Source organism: Spea bombifrons, chromosome 2 (genome assembly GCF_027358695.1).
Source record: "Spea bombifrons isolate aSpeBom1 chromosome 2, aSpeBom1.2.pri, whole genome shotgun sequence".
In the NCBI taxonomy this organism is placed as follows: Eukaryota; Metazoa; Chordata; class Amphibia; order Anura; family Pelobatidae; genus Spea; species Spea bombifrons.
In genome coordinates, this window is record NC_071088.1 from 135,174,081 (window position 1) to 135,200,837 (window position 26,757).

The 26,757-nt window shown below is 47.6% G+C and overlaps 1 protein-coding gene across 1 annotated transcript in view; it reads left to right on the forward strand.

Annotated features, from left to right (window-relative positions):
• The first annotated feature begins 4,548 nt into the window (after positions 1-4,548).
• Positions 4,549-26,757, forward strand: part of ARAP1 (ArfGAP with RhoGAP domain, ankyrin repeat and PH domain 1) — a 73,922-nt gene continuing 51,713 nt past the window's right edge. Inside the window, exons 1-2 of the mRNA XM_053456611.1 lie at positions 4,549-4,630; positions 19,976-20,694. Of these exons, the coding sequence (XP_053312586.1) occupies positions 20,012-20,694 (683 nt within the window). The 5' untranslated portion in view covers positions 4,549-4,630; positions 19,976-20,011. The remainder of the gene's footprint in view (positions 4,631-19,975; positions 20,695-26,757) is intronic.

The following is a 26,757-nucleotide window of genomic DNA, read 5'->3' on the forward strand; positions in this document are numbered from 1 at the left end:
TGTTGGTTTTTTTAACTTTATTTAACATCCTCCATGTTAAATAGAGCTAAAAAAAACTTTATTTAACATGGAGGTTGTTAAATAAAGTTAAAAAAACCAACAACAAAAAAAACCAACAATGTTTTCATTTAGGTGCGGAGGGGGGGGCGGAGGAGGAGGACCCCGCGGCGGCGGCGGCGGCAGCGGCGGAGGACCCCGTGGCGGCGGCAGCAGCGGCGGCGGCGGAGGACCCGGCGGCGCCCCCTGGAGTGTCGCACACCCCAAAGGCCGGCCCTGGTGGCTATTTTGCGTGTGTCAAGAATTTTCAGAGCAAGGAGGACGGTGGCAGCTGCAGGGCTGCAGCTTCCACCCCAAGTAAGTAATTAATTGTATTTACATTTTTTTAAATTATTTTTGATGAATGCACAGTAAAAGCACTCACAGAGGGTTACTCATTGAGTACATTAATATGCCTTCTTCTACCGCAGGGCTGTCAGGGACATTAAACTGTCCCTTTCAGACATATTGGTACAAAGGGTGGAGAAGACGATACATTGAGCTGTCTAAAGCTTCATTGGTGGACAGAGGAGAAAAATGAGAAAACTAGAAAACTGGCACAAAAAAAGCTGAAAAAATGATTTAAAAAATGACGCAATATCAGGCAACAGAAACAGGAATCAAGGCGTTGTTAGTGGACAGGACATCTGGTTCTGGTGGTGCATCAACCCATTTACTAGCCCTTTACTAGCCATCTACAAGCGAATCTACCCGGTTTATTGGCTTGCTTATAAACGGCGACAGATTTATATTTCAGATGTGGTTGTGGAGCCTCAATAAAGTATCTTTGACATCTTGGAAGACGCAGGCAGACAGGGCAGATTGGAGCTTTAGACAGAGAGACACTTGGGTGGTATTGGGTACAAAGTTTAATAAGCGGGTTAGACTGTTTGGTAGTGAGAGTGCGGGAGTTGTGACCCAATTTGAGGTCTGTCCAGGTGTTGAAGTCCCCCCCCCCACAACAACCCCATCCCCATGCGTAAGCTATAGAGAAACTGTGTCAGAGGAGTTATTATATTTGGCATAGTGGCCAGCGGGGCAATGAATGAAAACCAGGACAGTTGGGAGGTATGCATAGTGGACCCCTATGGCTTCTTGGTGCTAAACTACTGTTGATCACATATGTATTATTTTATCACTGAGCGTACAAATGGTTTGTTAACATACAACTGTCTCGTTTTGAGAATTCATTTATTTGAGCCCAGAATCTCGCTTTTAATAATCTGTGGTTTGTGAAAAGCCTATCGTCAATTTATTGTGAGAGAAGTTTAAAAGATTTGGCATTTAAAAGGTCAATATATATATATATATATATATATATATATATATATATATATAACAGGGATATTAAAAAGGGGTTATCTGCAGGTCCCTATACTATAATGAGCCAATGGCTCCCCCCAGTGGTAAACAGCGATATAACAAGCATAAAACACCCGCACTGCAAACTATCAGACACAGGAAAGACAATAGCCCCCTTTTAATAGCTCCTAGGTTCTCTCCTATACAGGGGGCACATCAGGCATCTATCCCATACCTACCCTTAATATACCTCAGGGGTGGGCCGACTCCATTCAAAGTAACTAGTGATTCACACTGAAGAAAGACGTTAGCGGCCATGGACTGGCTACCTGGCAAACGCAGCGCAGGAGACTTACCCCGACAGGCAGATTGGGCCGGATTCACATCAGGATGGCAACCAAGTCCCTTTCAAGGGGCAACCGAGGGCTCTGTCTATAGACCACTGGCATCTTTTTTTTTCTAATAGATTGTAAGCTCCCAAGCCCAGGGTCCCCTTCGCCGTCTATACCGGTTATGTGCTAATCTTATTGTAAAGGTTGTTCATTTTTAACTGCCCCTCTGTAGTGACAGCGCTACGGAATGTGCTGGCGCTTTATAAATAAAATATAATGTAATAACATTTCTTCAACCCAGCTACAGCTTCAGACTTCAGACAAGTGACACCCGCCTGCCTCGCCATCAGCGACAGGAGCGGCAGCCCAGCTTTAGGTGACCTGCTTACTCCTTTTGAATAGAATAGTGGTGTGAGTGTCACTGCTTCCTCTTGTACAGCGCTGCGGAATATGACGGCGCTATGTAAATCAATAAAATACTAACCATGAGCCGTGTGCTGACGTTGCCTCTGGGCTCTCATTGACTTGGTTATCGCAGTCATGGCTAATGATCTGTCTGGATGTCCTTCTCTGGGCCGCGGATAGATGTGATCGCTGCGGGGGCAGATCCGCTGACTGCAGATACACTGCCTGCGGAATTATCCCACCGACAGGCGGATCCTCCCCGCTGATACCACAAGAAACAAAAAAATAAAATACATTCTCCCCTGATGCCCCTCTCTCCTCCCCCGATGCCCCTCTTTTCTAGGAGCTCGGAATGTTTGCTGGGTATGAGGGGATCGCAGGGCTCTACAGCCCCTAAAAGCCCCGGTAATGTGTATAGAAACAGCAGGAAATGGGTTAATAAATGAAACATTAAATGCAGTCTTCTGAATGCTCCACTCAGTTACACAAATACCCAGCATTAGGGCAGAAAATCCACATTAGGGACTGAAATGTGAGATGTATATGATATTATTATATATTATATTATTATATATATTATATTATATATATTATATGATATAATAAGTTATTCTTAACTACAAACTATTTGACCCCAGCTCCTTTATCTCTCCGGGGCGCAAAACGGGCACAGCAAGATGCTAGGACTGTTTCTGGACAGGCGGCAGGTATAGTATGAGGTATGAGGTGCCGGTCATACCCCAGGTTGGTCCAAAATTCTTCAAAAAGTGGAGGGGCAACGCGGTCGGGTCACTAGAGGTTGCTGGGCTATGACATCATAACTTGGCGCTCTGTATATGGAGGCCGTCTCATTGGTTCCTCTTTATGAGTCTATACACCCCGTATACTGCAGGGCAGCACTTTATCTGGGCTGGTCAGCAATATGTAAAGATTATACGCGTCCTGGAAAGCATGGCCGCCGTGCTCACCCTCTGAAAAAACCCTCCGCTCCGTATCAGAAAGGAATCGTGTAACGGCCCCCATAATCTGATGATTGTACAGCCCAGACCTACATGCAAGGGTGGGATGGCCTGGGGGCAGCGGGGCAATGAGAGGGTGACAGAGTGTGTGGGGGTGTTAGGGTGAGTGTGTGTGGGGTGTTAGAGTGAATGTGTGTGGGGTGTTAGAGTGAGGGTGTTAGAGTGACTGTGTGGGGGTGTTAGAGTGAGTGTGTGGGGGTGTTAGAGTGAGTGTGTGTGGGGTGTTAGAGTGAATGTGTGTGGGGTGTTAGAGTGAGGGTGTTAGAGTGACTGTGTGGGGGTGTTAGAGTGAGTGTGTGGGGGTGTTAGAGTGAGTGTGTGGGGGTGTTAGTGTGAGTGTGTGGGGAGTGGTAGGGTGAGTGTGTGTCGAATGGTAGAGTGAGTGTGTGGGGGTGTTAGAGTGTGTGGGGGGGTGTTAGAGTGAGTGTGTGGGGGTGTTAGGGTGAGTGTGTGTGGGGTGTTAGAGTGAGTGTGTGTGGGGTGTTAGAGTGAGGGTGTTAGAGTGAGTGTGTGGGGGTGTTAGAGTGAGTATGTGGGGGGGTTAGAGTGAGTGTGTGGGTGTTAGAGTGAGTGTGTGGGGGTGTTAGAGTGAGTGTGTGGGGAGTGGTAGGGTGAGTGTGTGTCGAATGGTAGAGTGAGTGTGTGGGAGTGTTAGAGTGTGTGGGGGGGGTGTTAGAGTGAGTGTGTGGGGGTGTTAGAGTGAGTGTGTGGGGAGTGGTAGGGTGAGTGTGTGTGGGGTGTTAGAGTGAGTGTGTGTGGGGTGTTTGAGTGAGGGTGTTAGAGTGAGTGTGTGGGGGTGTTAGAGTGAGTATGTGGGGGGGTTAGAGTGAGTGTGTGGGTGTTAGAGTGAGTGTGTGGGGGTGTTAGAGTGAGTGTGTGGGGAGTGGTAGGGTGAGTGTGTGTCGAATGGTAGAGTGAGTGTGTGGGAGTGTTAGAGTGTGTGGGGGGGGGGTGTTAGAGTGAGTGTGTGGGGGTGTTAGAGTGAGTGTGTGGGGAGTGGTAGGGTGAGTGTGTGTCGAATGGTAGAGTGAGGGTGTGAGGGTGTTAGAGTGAGTGTGTGTGGGGTGTTAGAGTGAGTGTGTGGGGTGTTAGAGCGAGTGTGTGTGGGTGTTAGAGTGAGTGTGTGTGGGGTGTTAGAGTGAGTGTGTGTGGGGTGTTAGAGTGAGTGTGTGGGGAGTGGTAGGGTTAGTGTGTGGGGGTGTTAGAGTGAGGGTGTCCTCTAGTGAGTATGCTGATTACCGGGCAGGGGGCCTCAGCTTTAGCCGCCCCTCCCCCCTGCACCCCCAGGCCATGGTGTGTAAAGCGCAGGGCTGGACCGGTTGCTGGCTGCGGTTCCCATAGCAACCAGTAGATGGCGCACGTCGCTGACAGATGAATAACCAAATTCCGAAAAATCATTTTTTTTCCTCCTCTTTATTCATTGAAAAGGTTAAATCGGCAGCCCAGGGGGAGGAGGCACTCAGAGGAACAACAACAAGAAGTCGCACAAGGGCAGCGGCAGGGGAGGACAGCAGAGGGTACACCGGCGGTGGACAGGTCAGTACTGGCTACTTATATACAGCAGAATAGAGTACTTGTACAGCGCCGAGCACCCCTTACTGCGGTTTGATTAAAGTGTAAGCTCTGAGGGGCAGTGACTCCATGTGGTTTGATAAGAGTGTAAGCTTAATGGGATAGTGATATTCTTGGAGTAGAGCACCGAGCACACCTTTAGCTTTGTGAGACGTCGATCTTCCTGGTGTATAGTGCCGCGCTATTAAAGTGTTAGCTCTGTGGGGCAGCGACTGTTGCGTACAGCACTGAGCACCCCAAGTGGTTTGAAAAGAGTGTAACATTTGTGGGGCAGGGATATTCCTGGTGTACAGCACTGAGCACCCCTCTTGTTATGTCAGCTCTGTGATACAGTGAGATTATCCTAGGTACAGAGCTGAGCACACCTTCTGGTTGTATTCTAAGGTAAGATGTCTGGGACAATTATTCTCCTGATGTACAGCACCAAGTATTCCTTTGGCCCATTGCTTTACCACGCTGAACTTGCGCTTCAACTATGTAGAGTGCAAGCTCTGTGGGGAAGGGATTCTATAATGTGATTGCTGTACAGCGCTGTGTTTGTGCTGCGGGTCAGATTAGAGTGTAAGCTCTGTGGGGGAGGGATTCTGTTATATGATTGCTGTACAGCGCTGTGTTTGTGCTGCGGGTCAGATTAGAGTGTAAGCTCTGTGGGGGAGGGATTCTATTATATGATTGCTGTACAGCGCTGTGTTTGTGCTGTGGTTCTGATTAGAGTGTAAGCTCTTTAGGCTTACGCGCTGAGAACACACTTAATATAAATAAACAAACAGCTCTTCTTATCGTTACAGAAGTTTTAGATTGTCAGCTCTCCGAGCCGGACCCTCCCCCTACCTTTTCTTTCTATGCACATTGTTATGCGATGCGCTACCTGGCATGTCCCGGTTACACGTTGTACATCGCTACGGAATATGACGGCGCAATACTAATCCATGAGTAACAGCGTATGATGTAAGGTGTGTAACACAGTAAGCAGATCTGTGGGAGGCGTGTACAGTAACACGCGTGTGACATACAATACCAAACGCACAGCGTGTTAATGTGCCTGATATCTGTAACATACGTGTTCATGGCATGTGCAGTAACAGGTTAATAGGCCGGCAGACAGCGGCATGTCTTGGGGGGGGCAGGGCTGGTCTGTCTGGTTATGGGCTCTGACACCGGGGTCAGACGGGCCTCTGGGGTGGGGGGGGTGTCTGGGGGGGGGTGTTACTAGAATGCCAGAATTGTAGGAATTCCGTAACTAGCGTGTAATTAGCCGTGTGGGTTAGTATGCTGCCTCTAGACATACGTGATTCTCCAGAGTATTCACAGGGCTGCCCCCGGGGGTTGTGGGACCCCATTGCTCACTTTAGGGGCAATACGTGGTCCTGCCCCCCCTATTGTGCTGGTGGACTGCGAGTGTGAGTGAGAGGTAAGTAGCGGCACTGTTGGGGCTCTCCTAAGCGAGCCTCACTTGCCCCGGCCCAAGACCAGCCCTAAATATTAGTCTTTTAAACCCGCTTTTTGCAGAATTCATAAACATCACGATGCAAAGTTTTGTCTCATTCATAGCCGGGAACATTAAACAATCATGTGACACAAATGCAGGCGCTAATAGGTTGTTACTATAGAAACTGAAAAAGCTTATTCAAAGTCTGTTTGTATTGACCTATTTTGAATGAAGTCACCTTTATTCAAGCAGGAATTCCATCTGTGATACAGCAGGGAGTGAAGCACCAATCGGAATGCTCCAGATTAAATCAGAGTAGAATGTGAATCGGGTTCCGGTGACCCCCAGAATCTGCCCCTGCACCCAGAGACCCTAGGATCGGGGTAAAAACCCTGACAGTTCCTAGGCCCCCGCCAAGCGTTACCCAGAAGCCATAAACTTCTTGTGCGCATGTCCAGGGTTCTAGAAGGACTCTAGTGAGGATCCAGACACAGAAGGCCAGGAGACACCTCAGTCTGGAGCTGCTCCAGATGTTGGGCTTCGACCCCCACCGGAGGAACCCGGCAGCGAACTCTGATTCTCCAGACTTAACGTACGGAGACCCGAGCTCCAGGCGGAACGTTCTAGGCGCTGACCTAACCTGGACTCGGTCTAGGGGTCCAAATATTCCTCTCTTGGGTGATCAGGCCCCCAATGTGTTGCTCCTCAACTAGTGACAGAGGGGGATCTAATCTCCCCAAATGGGCCATTTACACTATGGAGGCCGAGCCGAGTCAGAATTATGGATACCCCAAATGCCCATTTCTTTAATAGTCACAAAAAAATTTGGTTTAACCCACCTGGCCTTCTCTCCTGGGTTGTCTGCCCACCTAGTATCTCCTTAAACCTGAGTGATTTTTATAACCCTATGTGTCTGGTCGCCCTCCCACCTATCTAGACCCCAATTAAAGTCTTAAGTCCTCAGACTGTTTCTTTAAACTAAGCTCTCCCTACTTTAGAGACCTCAGAGGTCTCCTCTTCAAGAGAACAAGACTTTATAGCTTCAGGGGCTCTTTACATCTCATTCTATGAGCCGCAGGAAGGTCTCGCTAATGTCTGTTAGGCCGTATCGTCGCTGGGGCCGATGCCGCGTCACAAATGATTGTGCATTGCTTTGGGAGCGGTGGGCTTAAGGTCAGGAAGCCACCTAACGCTTCTAGTCTCTTCCTGTCCTCTGAGTCATTTATTACATGAAAACGAATATAAAAAAACTTTAAAGCACCTTAAAATATTTGTGTGACTCAGTCGATTGTGGTTTTCATGAGAAAAAAAAGTTGTGTAAAAACCGCTCTTGTTTTGTGTGTTGGAAACGGGCCGGTGGAAATCCGGTACCCTGACACCTTTAGACAGGCTTAAAAAAATAAAAATACTGCAAAGTAAGAAAACGTCTCAAAATATAGACGTTAATAGCTTGTTTTTATCACTTAAAAAAATGCAACGGGAGTGAACAGCTTCAATTCTGCTAGGTAGACACAAAGTCGGGGATTTTGTAGGCATATAGTTAGGTGTACGATTAAACGATTACACTAATCGGGTCCTAACGATCATCGATGTCGTTTAAATAATAATAATACTGGGCGAGGAACAGCCAGACTCACTAACGAGGTGAGGGTGCTGAAGAAAGTTTAAAGTCATACACTCAGCACAGCAACAACCCACAGGGTAGCTATACCTCTTCTGCACCGTCTCTACCAGGCAAGGCCAAGCTCGACTCGACTATTCACGAAAACATAGGAACCGGATGCAGAAGAATGGCAGCGGGTGCTCCGGAACGATGAGTCAAAATGTGAAATATCTGGAAGAAGGCATTTTGTTCACCGGAGGGGCAAACAAAAGAGCGTTTTCAGGTAACATTGAAGCACGGCGGAGCGTTGGGCTGAATTTCTGCAAATGGAGTGGGGGATTTGTTTGGAATGAATGCTGAGACGTACAGACAGCGAGGCATCTGATTGGCCCCCGAATTTATTCTGCATCCTGACAGCGACCCCCAAACATACGGCCAAAGCCATTAAGAGCTATCCTCAGAAGAACAAGGAGCCCTGGAAGTCGCGGTACGAGCCCCACAGACCCCAACATCATCGAATCCGTCTGGGATTACGTGTAGAGAGAGACGTGACCGGGGGGCCGAAACCCACTGAAGAACTGCGGTTAGTTCTCCAAATTATTTGGAACCACCTACCTGCCGAGTTTTGAAGGCAAAGGGCGGTCACACCGAGTATTGACCTGATTTACATTTTTCTTCTGTTCACTCACTTTGCCTTTTGTTAAATGATAAAAATAAATTATTAATATGTCTATTTTTGAAAACATTCTTACTTTACAGCATTTTTCACACCTGCCTAAAACTTTTGCACAGTACTGTGTGTATACATATATATAATTTTGTGTGAGGGAGCGGCCCCCCTTTAAGCGTGGCGCTGCTCAGAGCGCGTCGGGGGGATTATGGGAATGGCTGAATTCCTTCTGTGCAGGAATTGTGTGAGGATTACTCAGAAAGGGGACGCTTTTGTTGTGAAGCGAGCTGAATAATTTGTATGAATGCGCAGCAGACCTGCCTGTAATACCGGTGCTCGCGCATACAGAGCCCGGGGCTGCGGTACAGGTCCTCGGAGGGGCCAAACAATCTGTTCTATTCCTTGTCCCCAGGGGGGTCTTTTAACCATTTATAATTACAACTTTTTTACAATCCGCACAGAAGCTCCATCCAGACCCCCCCAAAATAAATAAAGTAACTGGAGGGCAAAATTGGTTTATTTATTTAGTAGTACAGAAGTGGAATACGTTCCCAGCAGAAGTGGTAGAGGCTGATACAGTGATGGAATTTAAACATGCATGGGGTAGGCATGTGGCTTTGTATCAACAACGAACAAAAGTATTTTTGTTGGCTGTGAGGTCACTATGATGTCACTTCACTAGAAACAAGAAATATATATATATATATATATATATATATTTTAAATCAAAAATAGAAAAAGTAACTAATTTTCTCAAACGGTCTTTGGTTGCCGCGGCGAGCTGTGTGATTCCCCAGTTCTGTTGATCTTCTGCTTTCTATGTTTTTTTTTTTTTTTTTTGTTATTTTCAGTAAGTATTTTTAGTTTTTTTGTGTGTTTTTATTAAAGTCGCTTTAGTAAAACAATTCAGACTGCCAAGGAATCCCGGAGAAAGTCAGCAAGTCCTGGAAAGGCCTGGCAGCCGGTGGGATGAAATCAGGCTCGATAAAAGCGTTAGGGGGCAGCCCTGGACCGGCCGTCTGGCACACCGGCAAGTTGGGCCACTGAGTCACAAGACACAATAAAAACAGAAATAAAAGCATAAAAATGTCCCGTTTCCAGCCGTCCCCTGCACCCACATCATCAGACGGCCAGGTCGTGGCTACCCATTGTACCCCCCCATGGGGCATTTTAATCTGTGCCAGCGATGACATCATATCCCTTCCCCCGGTTTCTTTGCACGTCCTTGTATTCTCTGTGTTTGGACAATGATGTCAAGGTCACTTTGTGGCCCTCTGGGAATAGATGGAGCTGGTCAGCATAACTCCCAGGTGTCCTGGCTTTTGTGGGAAAGTCCCTGATATCCTGTGACCTGTCCAGGGAACTGTAAAGGGATCGGTGCTGTTATATGAATTTCAAACTTATTTACTACCCGTGCTAATCGCAGATATGTGCTGCTGGTGCTGTAGAAGACGGCTTGTTCTCCACGGTGGTCTGTAGGGGCCGGATATAAATTCTGTGTTGGCAAAGCCGTTCCAGAAGTGACCCCAGGAGGACGGTCCTTGCCGGCGCATACAGCTAGGACACAGAAGCCGTTAGTCATTCGCTCTGGGGCTAGTGCCAACTGTTTGACCCGAGCGTGGCTTTCACTGACTGCGCGAGGGGGGTCTATTAACATGGAAGCGTCGGATTAATCACGGATTACTCACCGCAGCCGATGCCCGGTTATCAGCCAAGAACCGAGGCGAAGCGCTTCCTCTTACCCTTCCTGATGTAGCGAAGGAGCCGGCTTCATCCCGCTGGGGTCAGAGAACTCGGAGGTCTCTCTATTTTGGGGGTCTCTGTGCCAAACGTATAGAGAAACGAAAGAGAAACCCATACTGTTTTTTATGCTGCCACAACGTATAGATCAAGTTGTGTATAGATCAATGTCAGGTGGATAGGAATGTATGATTTGCAAAGAAAAGGTTTCTTTTCAGGTAGCATTTCTATTTTGGGTAATTCTTATTCAAAAACAACTAGGTGTCCACCAAACCAGACCCCATGTATCTCGATGAAGTCTGCAGCCGGTCAGAAGACGGGTCCCGGTGGCGGGAAAGCCGGGTCTCCTGCGATTGACCCTTATGTCTGAACCTTTGCCAAAGTCCTAAGAAGATGGCCACGTAGTCTGAGGTCTTTGTCTTGTTTCGTCGTCCTGGAGAAGTGATCGCTCGGGGGTTCCGTCTGACGCAGTCCGCTTAGAACTCGAGAAGCGGTGAAGGTGGGCAGCCTTGTGTGACCCCAAAATAACGTCGTGCAGCCATTTACCGATACCGGGTTGCAAATGTCTCTACGTTGGGTCAACCTAAGAGCAGAACGTCTCTCCAAAGCTAAACCCACGCGAGGCTCTACCCATTAACTTGTGGGTCAAACCATCAAAGGCTTTCTCCCGGGCCAAGACTGACCAGAACAGACCCTGTGGTCCATGATGTAATGGATCATGCCCTTGGTAAGCGCTAAGCGGTCTCCTATTGTGTGTCCCAGGGGTGCAGAAGGTTCTGGTCATGGAGCACAAACCTGGAGGCCAATATCATAGCTTGGTGTAAGGCTTGGAGGCAAGATGGCTATTTACGGTATATAATTGAGGATTTTAATGAGAAAATTCTGTTTATGAACCCATTCCCTGACATTATCGGGGCTTTTAGGGCTGTAGAACCCTGCGATACCCTCATACCCAGCAAACATTCCGAGCTCCTAGAAGAAAAGGGGCATCAGGGGAAGAATGAGGGACAGATGGGTTTGGGGACCAAAGAGGGACTCTCCTTCTTGAACAGGGACGCTTGGAAGGAGTGGTGCGATATACATCCGTGTAAATGGAACCGTAGTCGGCATTAAGGATGGGTAACTATGATACGGGAGGCCGGCAGAGCACGTCACGTGAGTTGTAATTCACAGCAGAGCGTAGGAGGCAGCGGATCCCTGCATAGAGCCGGCAGGAGCCCCTGACTGTATCAAGCCTGCGTCTGGTCGGCAGGGTAGGTAAGTACTACCCTGCAAAACACAGGAATATCAGAAATACTCAGTTTCCTCTTCCGCCTTTAAAACGGATGCTTACGTAGAGAGTGTGCTGATCGCAGAATGCAGAACAGGAAGATGGCTGTAATTATTGGGAAATGCCCGGTACGCTTAACGGCGCGATGTAAAACCAGCCGAACGAACGAGTAAAGGGCCGCGGGAGTGCCACGTTTTTGTAAAAGGGGGAATTTTCTTCGCTCGTCGTGTGCAGCATGAAGCATCAGGTGCCGCTAACAGGATCGATACCTACGGCTGCCACGAAATTTTAAGGTGTGTTTAGAACTTTTAATTAAAATCGTATTCTTATAGTCTGAACGCTTACCTAGGTCCAGGATCCATGATTTTAGCTCACGCAGAATATAGAATATCTGTAGGACCTATAAAAAAAACCCGCAAGAATTTACCAAACCGGCCCGGTGGGCCGAGCGCATTCTGTACCCATGAAAGGTTATGTTTGGGGGAATTTTGGTGGACCGCTTTCCCAGCACAGTCGGTGTAGCCCCCACTTTCTTTCATATATCTGCCTATGTCCTGTCGATCAGGAGCGGGGTAGCTGTACGGGGTAGTTGTGCGGCTTCATGGTGGGTCTGTACACTTGACACATAACTAGTTTTTGCCGGATCCGCAGGTAGACCTTGTAAATGCTCCGCTGTTTCTAAGGTGCGAGAGGGGCAGTTGTGTCCGGGCATTGCATGGCAAGGGGTGCACTTCAGCCACCCAGCAGCAATACCCCTGAACCATCTTCTGCCTCCAGGGGCAAATGTGATGTTGGTGCGGGATAGGACCTCCGACCCTAACCCAGGTTACGGCTCTGCTGGTAACTTACTGGTGGCTTGAAGTAGAGCCCTGGGCGGGACGGCTTTTTCAATCCCGCCTGCTCCCGCAATGTGGGTGTTCCACTCCCGCAACATGTGTGGCCAATCCCGCCCGCTCCCGCCACATTTGTGGCCAATCACGCCTGCCTCCTTACCTGAACTGCAGATTTCCCGCGCAGTCCCGTAAGGCTGCCCTCGAGTTCCTCCCTCACAGAGTCTCTTCTCTTGCTCCGCCCAGGAAGAAGGCGGAGTCACTGTTCTACAACTCTTGGAAGGTCAGCCTGGGGCTTATGTTGCGAGACCCCTTGGACTGTACTGAACGTGACCTCCCAGCGTGGGACCTGCTATCCGGTTAGGGTTGGTTTTCGGAATAGTTGCACCTTGGAGTGACCTTCGCGGTGTAGCTACCCTGGGTCTTGTTGCTGTGCTCAGTCTTGCCGCGGTAAGTTGACGTTGCGCTCCTGACTTGGGACGCTTGGAGATACTTGGTGAACGATAAACTCCGCAGTGGGTCGCCGATAACCCAAAATGAAATGTCCTGTAATCATAAGAAATAATTTAATACGTTTAAGGAGTTGAGTTGGTTTAATTAAAAAACGGCAGAATTCAAGCTCATTCATTCTCATTCTTCTCGCTGAAACGTTTAAAATAATGTTGAATGGTTTTGTAACTTTTTGGAATAAATGCAAAAATCAGAGCAACCGAGTTTCAGAGGATTGTCCGGTCGGCTGTCGTAGGAGCAAAAATGTAAAATTAATTTTAACTAAAATAAAAGAAATATTAATTAAAAATGACTTGAATCACATCCCAGAACACCTTGCGCTTCTTCTCTGCTGCTTCAGCAATGAGGAAGTTACTGGGGAAAGGCCAGGTGGGGCGTGTGGATAGCAGGGAGAGAGCCGCGCAGGGGAGACGGCTGGAGGGCCACGGCTTCGTGATCTTGCTGCTGCGGAAAGCTGAAGCAGATAAAGCTGCTTCCTAACGCGTGAGTCCTGCCTGCCTGCCTGCCTGCCTGTCTGCCATGAAGTCTGCTGGGGTAAGCGTGCTGCGTCAGTCTGTGGGGGGTACAGGTGGCAAACCAAACGCGCGTTGTGTCTGCGAACAGGGCTGGCTGACAGTGTTGTGAGTTGTACAGAGGCATCGGATTGGCAGAGCCTAAAGGACCGCTTAGAGTTGGCTGTTTGAGGCTTGTGGGAGTTGTAGTTAATGTAAAGAAACTACTGCTATGAGAGGGACGTCGGTTGGATTATTGATTCTTCCTGAGCGATTTGTACGCAGACGACCATCAGAAGTGTTTGGCTGTTTGCTCTGTGCTGTACCCAATGGGTGATGGGAGTTGTAGTCCTGCCACACAGTTACTTACTGAATTCCAGCGTGACCAGGATAAACCCCAAAGCGGATGGAGTGTTCTCCAAACCATCGCGATGCGCCCGGTGTCCCTTTATTCTTTATTCTAACGGTGCAGTTACCCCAAAAGTTAACCCTTTCCCTGCATTAGAGAGCCTGTAAAGGATGGCGTGGCCCTTTAAGTCAGTAGCGCTGTGAAAGTGACGCTTCCCCTCTAAATGCGGGGAACGCATCCTGTATTCCAGTCGCTCTTTGTGGTCTGGCTAAGTTGGAAGCCATAGCTGACAGTGTTCTTCTGCACAGCTTGGGGTTATCTGGTCAGACCTGTTTAGACAAAGAATTCCTTTTCCTCCTCAATCTTCTGATTAACCCCTTCCTTCCCAGGCAGTGCAGTGACAGGAACTAAAATGAAGTTTTTTGTTTTTGTACTTCGTTGTTAACCATTTGAGAGCCGGAGTTCCAGTCAGTGCTTTGACCCCCCCCCCCCCGTACCCCCTGAGGGTTAATCCTGCTATAACTATTTGGGATGACGAGGACAGGTTAACCCTTGAGTGGCCGCGGATCACGCACGATATGCAGAAACAGAATCACCAGACCATGTACGTCTAGATTGCAAGCTCTTCGAGCCGGCCCTTGTCACCTTTTATTTCTGTGAATCCATATTGTTGCGTGATGCCCATTGTACAGCGCTGCAGCCTGTGATGGCGCCATATCAATCAGTAGACAAGTTGTCCGCATTGCACTGGGCTCTTAGAGATTACCCCCCCCCCGGGTCCCTACAGTTAGCTCTGAATTTGGGTTCGTATATTACGCAACACTTTGTGTTTATTCAAAGGGTGAAGCGTAGAGACCTGTGTGCATGCCTGCGAGCCGTCTACCTGCGCTGACCTGACAAACATTAACCCTTCCATAGGCCGGTGTGAAGATGTAGCCAAATGTGTTAAATGACACAAATATCGCCCCACATCCAAACCTTGACCTGTCATTATTTAACGGTGCACTTAAATGAGTCACCTGCACTCAAGCAGGGATATCAACCACAACATATTGGGAGAAAAAGCACCCAATCTGGAGTCTTATATATGATCACATGGCGGCAGATCGGCCCCATTGGCCCGTTCCTCCGGCTGTAAAGACTCAAACCTTGGATTCAGGAGCCGTACGCCTATCCCATGCATGTTTAAATCCCATCGCTGTATTACCCTCTACCACCTCCGCTGAGAAGCTGTTTATCATATAAACGTGTACACCTGTTGCACTGTATGTTGTGTGTATCTGTAATGTAGCAGCCGTTGGACATTGAACTAGATTGTAAGCTCTCCGGAGCAGAGCCCTCTTCTCCTTTTGTACCAGTCTGTTATCGCGTGCGATTTCAAATTATTCCACTGATTGTAACAGCGCTATGGCCTCTGCTGGCGCTATATAAATAAATGTAATGGAGCTTCGTAACGCGCGGTGAAGTCTTTTAAATGGACCATTTATTGCCCCCGACACCCCCACTATAGAACAATGTATACTAAAGTACCCTCTGGGCATACCTTATTATTATTTATTGTTTTATATAGCACCATCATATTCCATAGCGCTGTACAGCGGGTAAGCGGGACATAACAAGTAGTCTTGCCGGGTGTCCGCGGGTGGCTGCTGGTTGCGCATGCAGAGCGGAATCTCGAGTTCCTGTGGAGGAAACGTGATAAAGAAAACCAAAAAACAGAAGTTGTCCCTGAAAAAAAAATAAACATTTACTGATAAGACGTTCGGGGCGCACAGGATCACCTCGCTCAGCCGGGTCGCGGGGTAATAATAATAATAAATAATAATATAATAATATTTATTACTAATAACTGGCAGCTGTCATTCCATATCACCTTCATAGCTGCCAACAGTCCTGGACAGTCCCTTCCAGCTCTCTGCTCTTGTTGCCAGGTGATCGTATGCATGTAGGGGAAGGGGAGAAGTTGGAGATACGCGGGTAGAAGTACCCCTGTGATGTCACACTCCCCCCCCCACACTGCCTTGTGTATCCCATTGTATAGCTCTGTATGATGGCGCTATATAAATCGTGGCCAGAGCCCTGGGTGATGCGCACCTGCTTCTGGGTTTTAAGACCTTCGAGGGCCACAGTGATCCAGAGTTCTTACAAGGAGAGTGGTAAGTAAATGGAACAGCCCCCCAGCAGAGGTGGCAGAGGGTAATACAGTGAGAGGATGTAACATGCATGGGATAGGTGTACGGCTCCTGAGTCTTTGTGTCAGGAGTTCGATGGCTCTGGATTATAAGTCTGTAGGAAATGATTATTTAGCACTAAACACCAGAGCTCAGAATATTGGTAAAAAGTAGGACTTTCCACCCACGTTTTGCAGTTGTTGTGACATCGGCATCATGTGACCGCTTGCGACATGATGGGGAAGCGTTGCATGCGTCGTGGTGACTTCTGCCCCACATCAGGTGAAACCGCCGCGGTCTCTGTTACCCCCATATATACTGTGTGGGGCGGGGGAGGGGTGTATGCAGAATCCCCCCCCCCATGCCTCTATCTGCAAGGGGAGTAAGACCCCACAAACAGTTAAAGGGGCCGCACGGCTATCATAAGCGTGAATAAAGAGACGGTGGCCGGAGTGTCCCGTTACATGATTCTATTCTCCATTGGTGGGGCTGCGTGGGACACGGGACTTCCGCCTCGCTTCGTGACACTCGGAACTACTGATCTTGAAGGAACTGGTTGCTGGGAGTTTTCTAGGGATGTAATAAAGAGAAGGAATGGCTTCGGATGAGGACTAGACGCCGGGGTGCGGGGTGCCTTATCACATCGGGCTGTCACTCAACACTCAGGCTCCGCCCTCTAAATGGAGACCCGCTTTTAGGGTGGTGAAAATGCAACATTGTGGGAAATAATAACCCCGAGACTCAGACCTTAGATTCAGGAGCCGTATGTCTGTCCCATGCATGTTTAATACCCTCACTGTATTACCCTCTACCACTTCTGCTGGGAGGCTGTTCCACTTATCTACCAACTTCCTTAAAGAAGCAGGTAATCAGGTTTACGTCCTGTGCTGGGTGGAGGTATTAAGTCACAGATGCCCCCATGGATCCTGTTAACCTATAATTTGCCCCCCCCACCCTGTAGTTCATTGATTTTCTGAGACTCCTTTGTTCAGAGGAGCTCAAAGTACGTTCACAATCACAAGACGCCGGGCTACGGCAACAAGGAAGAGAAAGTGGGGCGACGTCTCCGAACGCCCTGCGCCTGGCCGAGTGGCTCGGGGATTTAACGGGGAGGAAAGAGCGTTTAAAGGGACGCTCCGGGGTCCCCGGCAGCTGCCCGGAAAGAGATCTCACGTTACATTTGCTTTGTAAGTCCCTTTATACACATTAGTTAAATGAGCCTTGCCTAAAGGAGAAGTTGCAGTTCCAGGGCTGCAGCACAATGTGTGTGTGTGTGGGGGGGGGGGGGTTGTTTGGCCGGACAAATCTCCTGACCCTAAAACATCTGGGGGAGCGGGGGAAAGGGGGCAAACGCATTTAGGGGGTTCGGCAGACGGGGGGATGCCATGAGAATTTAAAGGGGCCGCCGCTCACCCCATTTCTGTCGAACCCCCGAAGTACATAGAGGTGCACCCCCGTATGTTAAGGGTTAATAATAGATTGTAGGCTCACAAGGGCAGGGTCCTCTCCTCGCGTTTGTCAAATATTTCCCTCTCCACCTGCAGTGACTGCGCTACGGCACTTGCCGGCGCTATTTACGTAATGTTAGTGATGGGTATCGTATCACGCGGTCGCACTTCTCGTTTTGCTCCGTTATGTCGTAACGTCCGTTATGCCGCGTTTTCTCCGCTTTTATGTCATTTTGTGTGTTGTAACATCGCTACAGACTCTGCCGGCGCTCTCATCATACGGCGGGGGTTAAAGAGATTGGGGTTCTGCTTCCCACGTGCAGTAACGGCCTGAGCTTTTCTAAATTAAACGGACATGTCATAATGCCTTATTGATTTATATAGCGCCAGCATATTCCGCAGCGCTGTACAATAAGTAAAGGGTAAGGAGAAGGCCGGGTGAAATGCGTCGGGGGGGGCGTTGCGTTGATTCGTTCTGGATTTATCTCGCCTTGTTTCAGTGTGGCCCCCGTATGCTTCAGCTGGGGAAGGCCTGTGGCCCTTGGTGGTATTGTTGGGTTTCTACCCCACTGTGAGCGCGACGACTTCCCATTTCATTCATTGTCATAGATTCCGTGGCGGCCCCCCCATCGTATCAATCCGCTGACCCCATTTCTCGTCACCCAGCGTTCTTCACATGGGAGCAGGAATTCTCCCCCGATCCATTTGGCCCTCCGCTGGCCGGGGGCTGCAGGGACTTAGTCTTTCTTTTACAGGGGGGGGGCATTCTTCATTTCTTGACCCACTCGGGTGAGATCAGAGGATCCCTCCAACCACCCCCTTGTCGGGAAAAATGTGACAGTGGGGCAGCTATGCAGGTCAGTGTCAGGACTGTCCAGCGGGCAGACTAGACGGGGCCGACGGGGGCCGATCTGTCGTGTCATTGAGGAAACGCTAGTGACATTAAGCAGCCCAGGGTCTAAGAAAAGGGTGAGTTTGAGTCGAGTTAAAAAGATTTGTCTCGGCAGAGAAAGCTGGGAACATCGACTCGAGCTCTAACCCCAAGAGCTTTCAATTCAACTAGCCTAATAAGTTACCTGCCCTACAAATGAAAAGAATCCACTCGCCCATTAAAGAGGGAAGTATTTTCTGGGGGTAACTAGGGTCACTGAGAGGGCGTAGAATAGGTGGAACAACCTCCCAGCAGAAGTGGTAAGGGAATTTAGGATAAGATCCATCCGGCCCCCGTCTAGTCGCCCGTTTCTCCTGCTGTAAAGACTCAGACCTTAATCAGTCGTTGGTCTCGTCTTAGACTCAGGAGCCGTATGCCTATCCCGTGTTCTGGTGATCATTCTAGGTGAGCACCACTGCCGAGCTCCCCGCAGAACAGTCCTGACATCCGTTATTCTAGAGCCGCAGCCGGCATCATATATCACTAACTTAATTTGCCGCAATGTATCCTTCATCCTGGGACCGCGGTGGGACTCCCAGAGCTGACAGTGTTCCGAGACGTAAAGTTACCTAACCTTTCGAGGCCTCAGAGGTCTTGTCTTCAGATGGACGCAGGGCTGAGGTTTAGAAAGAGGAATGTATTGTACAATCAGGTTCCTGTAAAGATGTTTCCAAACCAGCCAGCAGGTGGCGCTATAATAACTCGCCACTAATTTATTTCTGAAATACTCCTTTTAATGGTCTTTTAAGGGTGGTAGGTAAGCGGAACAGCCTCCCAGGAGAAGTGGCAGAGATTGACACAGTAAATTTAAACGTGTGGGATAGGCGTACAGCTCCTGAATCTAAGACGGGAGCGAGGGTTAGAGGGTAAAGTCTTTACAGCAGAAAAAAACCACGAACACTGATGTGCCTTCCCGTTCTATATCCCAAACTCTGAGCTGTGCCATCGGATAAACGCCCAACTGCCCTATGGAGACAATTGGTTTCTGTAGGCTCTGTGCAGGCAAAGCTGCCAACTGTCCTGATTAACTGCCTAAAGCTTGGTTCTCACGACTGGCCAGGTAAACGTGGGGCTGTTGGTTGCTATATGCCAGTATGTTATGTGACTAGATGTGGGCCACACTATGCACTATTTCGGGTTTCCCCGTAAATCTTCGAGGTCTAAGTCACTGAGTTAAAAGAAAAAATTCAACACAAGACGTTAGAGGGTCAAAGGTCACGCCGGGGGAGGTAAGCGGAGTCCTGCGCGCCGTCGAGCGGTTCCCTTTTTCCGTGTAAGGGGTTATTTGCATACAGTTCTGCTTTGGTCTTCTTGGGATCAGAATCTATGCCAGGGTGTCCAACCTGCGGCCCTCCAGCTGCTGCAGGACTACATCTCCCATCCTCCTCAGCCAGCCCCTTAGGTGAAAGAGCATTATGGGAGATGTAGTTCTGCAGCAGCTGGAGGGGCGCAGGTTGGACACCCCTGATCTATATATCCCCAGCGTGCCACCGAGTCATCTGCATTGGTCTTACCATATAGACTCTAAATACTTATCAACCAATAGATGCGAATAAGCAAGGCCTGAATATAAGATGAAACTCCACAACAAAGATGGCGTCCATTGGGCGGTGGTTGCAGGATTGGTAAATGATGATAAATGGGTCACGTTTCATGACACCTCGCCTCTTCCTCTGTTTTTAGCGTACGTCATTTGTTAAATGTGCATCCTAAGGCAAAAAGTCCATCAGCTGCCTCCATAGAGGAACAAAGGGGAGAAATAACTGTAATGGGGAGGAATAATCATAAATATCCGAAGAAAGGGTTTTAAGATGACTTATATGCTCCTCAGCGGTTCCAATAATTCTGTTTTATCATATTATTACAGATGCAGAGATGAAGTGAAGAGTCGGGACTGTCCAATATGGCTGAGGACCTCTCTCTTCCCATCTCTGAGTGTCTCCAGTCCCTTAAGCTAGACCAGTACGCCGACCTCTTCGAGAAGAACGATTTCCATACGGTGTCTGACTTAAGGGCACTTAGTGATGAAGGACTGACCCAGCTCGGGGTGCATCTTCCGGGACATCGCAAACGCATCATGGCGTTTCTCCAGAAGTCTATTTCCCAGGACAGCTCCTGGGAGAGCTCTTTGGAAAGACCCGTGGCCATGAAACGCAGTGTCTTTCGGGAAACTGTCTCGAGTGACCAGGAGACGCCCCCACATGGCCAGTACCCCCTGATCCCTCCTAGACCTAGCGTGCAAGCTAGACCCGCCTGTGCCCCACCGCCCATTCCTCCACGAAAGGGCAGCGCACCACCGGTGAAGTTTTCCGTGAATCCGCCATTAAGCGCGCCCGAGTCTTGGCCTGAACCCTCCAGTCCTGCCCCCGCTGACCCCATTGTTTGCCCGGTTCAGGCTCCTTCACCAACAGAAGGCCTTCTGGAGAAGGAGGAGACCTGTGATGGGGCTCCACAGTTGGTTGTCCCACCTTTGCCGGCGAAACGTCATAAGATCGAGAACAAAAGCTCCAGCAAAACCCAACGGCCGTTACCTGTACGACCTCCGGTGTTACCCCCGAGGATCTTCCACCACCCCGAGCCGAAAGAGTAAGTGCAATGCTTTGTAATAGCAAAGAACCTGTTTAGAAATAATTTAGGAGGGTCTGATGGGCCCTCTTTTGTAGGAGCATAGAATATTTGGTGGGTATGAGGGCATCACAGGGTTCTACAGCCCTCTGTAGGAGGACACTTGGAAGACAATTGCCCCTGTGGTGGATCCATCACTAACTAAAAGTATTATTAACAATCCAACCTGGATTATTCTATTTAAGTATTTCCCTTTTGGACTCCATGGATGAAGGCAGCCATTTTGAACCTCTAAGACCCGGCCTGTCCTTTTTACTAATAGAAACACCATGTGGGCAATGGAGTGTTTGGACAGTCATATTCCTTGACGCCGCAGCCTAACGTTACTGGGTGGAATTGAGTGTGTGCTATGGGGAAGAATAACAATACCGTATTGGCTCGGATATAGGCCGCACCCTAAAAGTTTGGTGCTTTTTTAAAGAAAAAGTTTTTTTAATAGACATGCTGCCACTCTGTCCCCCCCCGAGATATGCTGCCACTGCCCCCCCGAGATATGCTGCCACTGCCCCCCCGAGATATGCTGCCACTGCCCCCCGAGATATGCTGCCACTGTCCTCCCCCCCCGAGATATGCTGCCACTGCCCCCCCGAGATATGCTGCCACTGTCCTCCCCCCCCCGAGATATGCTGCCACTGTCCTCCTTCCCCCCCCCCCGAGATATGCTGCCACTCTGCCCCCCCCCCGACTTACCAGAGCAGACTCCCGGGTGTCTTGCGGGGCCGGCGGGGGACATCTACGCAATACGCGTATACAACTTCCGGTTGTATTGCGTAGATGTCCCCCGCCGGCCCCTGGAGTCTGCTCAGGTAAGTCTTGGGGGCAGAGGTAAAACGTATCGTGCGGACGGTCACCGGCTGTGGCGATGCGCGTAAACAACCTCCGCTGCTGGGACATCTGCACGATGTGCTTTAACAATCTCCCTTGCCGGGACTCCCCCCGTGGGAATTCCCGGCAAGGGAGATTGTTAAAGCACATCGAGCAGACATGCCGGCAGCGGAGGTCGTTTACGCGCATCGCCGCTGCCGGTGACCGTCCGCACAATGCGCTTAGCCAACCTCCCGTGCCGGCACCCCCGCCCCCCGTGGGAAGTGCTGGCAGGGGAGGCTGTCTGAGCGTATCGGGGAGTAGGATGCAGGTCCCCTGCACCGCTGCGGGGGATCTGTATCCTAACCCTGCTGCCTGCCCGGCGCCCGGAACTGCATGTCCCGGGCATCGGGCGCTAGACCCCGAATATAGGCCGCACCCCCACTTTAAAGACTTAAAGTGGGGGAAAAAAGTGCAGCCTATATTCGAGCCAATACGGTATGTGGTGGCACTCGAAATAACGAGATTCTTCTTATCTTTACCGCTTCGTTAAGCTAATTACGAGCTCACTGTCTTAGTTGGCACCAGGTTTGTGATAGGGAAACTATGACCTCTGCTAGAACACCCCCATCATGTCTTTCTTTCTCTATATTGACTTAAAGAAGTCCTTTTCAGAGCTCCCAGATCATAACCTGCTTCCAAAAACATGTTGATTTTTTTAATTTGCGGGGGGGAGACATTTGGCGTTGCTCAGACCTCATACGAGCACTTCCTGTGGAACCTCCGAACACAAACAAACTATAAGAGAAGAAATGTGGCCCACCCTGCTCTTTTTACCGTGTTTTATTCACTTGAGTCTGTGGGTGTTTTTCAGACTCTTTTAACTGTACGCATTCATACAGAATTACAAATATTAAGTAAAATACAAAAAAAACACAATAAACTTCCACTCCGCAGTCTATTCTTGCTGCGTACAATTTACTGTGTAGAATGGAGAACGACAACGATATGGAGTGGGATTATGAATAAGACTCCTAGTACTTTAAGGCTTTAACACCCTTTGGCACTGAAGCGGTTAAATATATGTATGTGACATTTTTGGCCGGTTTCGTCATGTCAGGTGACATTATAATAGCAGGAAGTAAACTCGGATGCTTGTTTGTCTTGGCTGTGTTCGGGGAACCCGCTTTCCGACGGTGGATTTGGCCGTCGTTGGAGGTAGAAGCTAGATTGTGGTTGAAGCTGCCTCCAAGAGGAAGCCGTCGTGGAAAGGGCATCAATCATTCAAACGGGGAAACTTGGCAATGTAGAGGGCTTCAATACGCAATGAAGACAATAAGAGGTCCATGTTTTCGAGGAGCTCGGAATGTTTGCTGGGTATGAGGGTATCGCAGGGTTCTACAGGTACGGGGTGCTGTATGAGACAATGAAAACACCACATTTCCTATAAGTCACGCTATAGAACCTAGAGCAACGTAGGTGGGCTGCACCCCCATTACACTTGTATGATGGTTGCCTTTGGGGCTGTGTATAAAAGATCTCTACGTTCTAGACCACAATCCCATTCTGAAGAGCGGGTCAGGTCTTTCTGAGAATGGTGCCATGGATGAGGTTTCGGGCTGGGGTTTGATCATCCTTTATCTGAGCCGAAAGTCTGGGGTTAACGTGTGGTAGATGCGTAAATACTTTACCGAGTTGCCGTGGTTTGAGTCCCCAGTGGTTTCAGGGTGGTCTGGTATGTGGAGATCGAACCAAAGGACCTTCTAATGCCCCAGATGCCTTGAAGTGGGCAACTCCTAGAGAAGTGGGATGCTTCTGGGGGGATGGGGAGCGTTCACCATAAGAAGGGCCAGGTTGGTTCTTCTTACCCTTAGTGAATAATCCTTGGGCTTCTCTAGTTCTGGATGAGCTTGGCTACCAGCATGTTCCTGGTGACAGCAAGATGTCTCCTACCAGCTCAGCACCCCGGACAGCTGCTTGTGTTGTGTTAATGGTGGGAAGCCTCCGTCCTGCCAGTGGGAAGACTATGCGGCCCATGGCCATGTACGCTGTGTATCCGCCTTTTAAGGGTTTGATAAGAGGAACGGGCATCACATACTCAACACTTTACATCTAGAACACGTGGGGTTAGTGGTTTGCCTTCGGCTCTCCACTCCCTGAGCCCATCGCACGTGGGTTGGTCCGGTTAAAGCTCTCGGTGTTTATAACTTTAGGCTTGGGTTAAATCTGAACCTTATCTATATATATGTCTACCCAGACGGTGCTCATGTAATATATCCTGACCCCATCCCAGAACGTGAGGTCCTGTAACACCGAGCGATCAGCCGCCAGGTTCAATAATCTGTATCCACGGAAATGTCTCAATCTTATTACTGCATTTAGTAATTCAGCGATTCCAAGAGCCATACCACAAAAACCTTCTTCCCCCATCTCACCGATTATGCAACAATGGCATTTCTATAAATGACGTAGATCACATATATTAACTGAATGCAGATCTGTTCTGATATAATTAATTTTGCAGTTCTGTACATTAAATACATACATTTGGTGTCTACGGTTTAATATACATATTTATATATTTATATACTCAGGCAGCAGCCAACTAAGCTTTTGACTTTTCAGGATCTACTGGATTATTCCTCCCCTATTATTAAATTGAGAAGAGATGGACCTTTAGGACAGGAAATTGAAGCCCTTCATCTGTAACCGAAGCACTTCTCACGTCTTTGTGGTTTTGCAAATTGTAATCTTATTGTTTTAGCTGGCCGGAGGTTGCGATAAGGAAACTTATGATCATGAATGATCATTCTGATCCCTGCAAGAACAGCCCCATTATGTCTTTCTCTATATATATTGACTTAAAGAAGTCATTTTCATATTTCCAGATCTTAATTTACTTCAAAAACATGTTGAGACTTTTAATTCACTGAGGGGGAAGACATTTGGTGTTGCTCAGAGCTCATACGAGCACTTCCTGTGGAATCTCTGAGCACAAATAAGAAATAAATGACAATTGCTTTCCATGCTGAGCTGAAAGTTTCGCTTTCCCAAGTAATAGAAACTTGTTATTTTGGCTTCAGTTTCTGTCCACAGATGACTCGTAGCAGAATACCGTTAGAAAGCTTGGAGTCTCTTAGAAATATCCTTGTTTTGTTTTTTTTTTAAAGAAAAGCACATTTAGCCCTTTAAAATCAGAAATCCAGCGCAGACGGGGTTAATGTTGTAAATGACTATTGTAGCTGGAAACGGCTGATTTTCAATTGAATCTCTTCATCACTCCTGTGTTCCAACGGCCCTTTATCACTCCCATCACTCCTGTGTTCCGATGGCCCTTTATCACTCCCATCACTCCTGTGTTCCAATGGCCCTTTATCACTCCCATCACTCCTGTGTTCCAATGGCCCTTTATCACTCCCATCACTCCTGTGTTCCGATGGCCCTTTATCACTCCCATCACTCCCGTGTTCCGATGGCCCTTTATCACTCCCATCACTCCCGTGTTCCGATGGCCCTTTATCACTCCCATCACTCCTGTGTTCCGATGGCCCTTTATCACTCCCATCACTCCTGTGTTCCGATGGCACGTTGTGTTCGCTGATCCAATTTTAGATTTAAAAGGATAATTGATGGTTAGAAACCCTTTTGTAATTATGTTACAGCCAGAAATGTCCTTGTTTTCCATGAAAACTGCTCAGTGACCCCAAACTTTTATGTAGAGTATACTAACGTTGTAACGTTTAATCATGTCCCCCGTCGAGGAGTAGTATCCTCTGGAGGAAAGGGTTAATTGTCCGATACCCTGTGGTTATGCATTCGTCTTCCTGCGTATCCGGAAGTTGTAAGCAGAAGCTTGTTTAGACGTTTCACGCGTAGCGGCTGAGTGTCCGGATAGAAGTGTCGAGCGGCAGCGGATGGGGTTAAATCGTTGGATAAGCCATGGATTCCGCGCCGGGTGGACCGGGGGCTCTCCGGACCCTGCTACCCGCGGATCGTTCTGACACTCACCGGCTCTGGACACGTACCCTTTAATAGAGTGTAAACCGGTAAGAGACCTCGCGCCCCCCGTTGCTCTCAGGTTTCACTGGTCGGTAGCGTCGAGGAAATTCTGCGGCAAGACGTCGGTCAGAGAATATGACTGTAATGCCGCGTACGTGGGAAATGGAAGCTGCTGGCGGGTCCCGGAACACCGGAGTTCATAGACCTGTATATTTCCAGTCAGAGGGCAGACCGCGACCGTGTTAACACTTTTATGTCACATTATTATTAATAATATTTTATTATTACTATTTTATTTATATACTCATAATTATTATTTTCTTATTTATATACTTATAATTTATATAGGTATTACTATTATCTTTTATATATATATTATTACTATTTTATTTATATACACATAATTCTTCGTAATGTTATCTATATACACATTATTATTTATTATTATTATTATTACTATTTTATTTATATACACAATTATTATTTTCTTATTTATATACTTATATTTATATAGTTATTACTATTATCTTTTATATATATATTATTCCTATTTTTTTTATATACACGTAATTCGTATTATTATCTATATACACATTATTATTACTACTACTATTTTCTTGTATCTATATACATTATTATTATTCTTATTATTATTACTATTTATATACACATTATTATTATTATTTATATACACATTATTATTATTCTTATTACTATTTATATACACATTATTATTATTATTATTCTTATTATTATTACTATTTATATACACTATTATTATTATTACTATTTATATACACATTATTATTATTATTACTATTTATATACACATTATTATTCTTCTTATTACTATTTATATATACATTATTATTATTCTTATTATTATTACTATTTATATACACATTATTATTATTATTACTATTTTATTTATATACACATTATTATTATTATTATTATTACTATTTTATTTATATACACATTATTATTATTATTATTATTATTATTATTACTATTTTATTTATATACACATTATTATTATTATTACCATTACAGTTATTATTTATATTTTATTTCCGTAGCGCTTCTTACAGTCCATGCATTCAAAGAAAATGACGGGAGTGGAATAGACTGAGATGACGGGTATATTTAGTAGCGCAGTATATGCGGTATTTCTGGCTATTTGTCTATAGGTCCCGGGATAATGTTCCGTGGACTTTGACT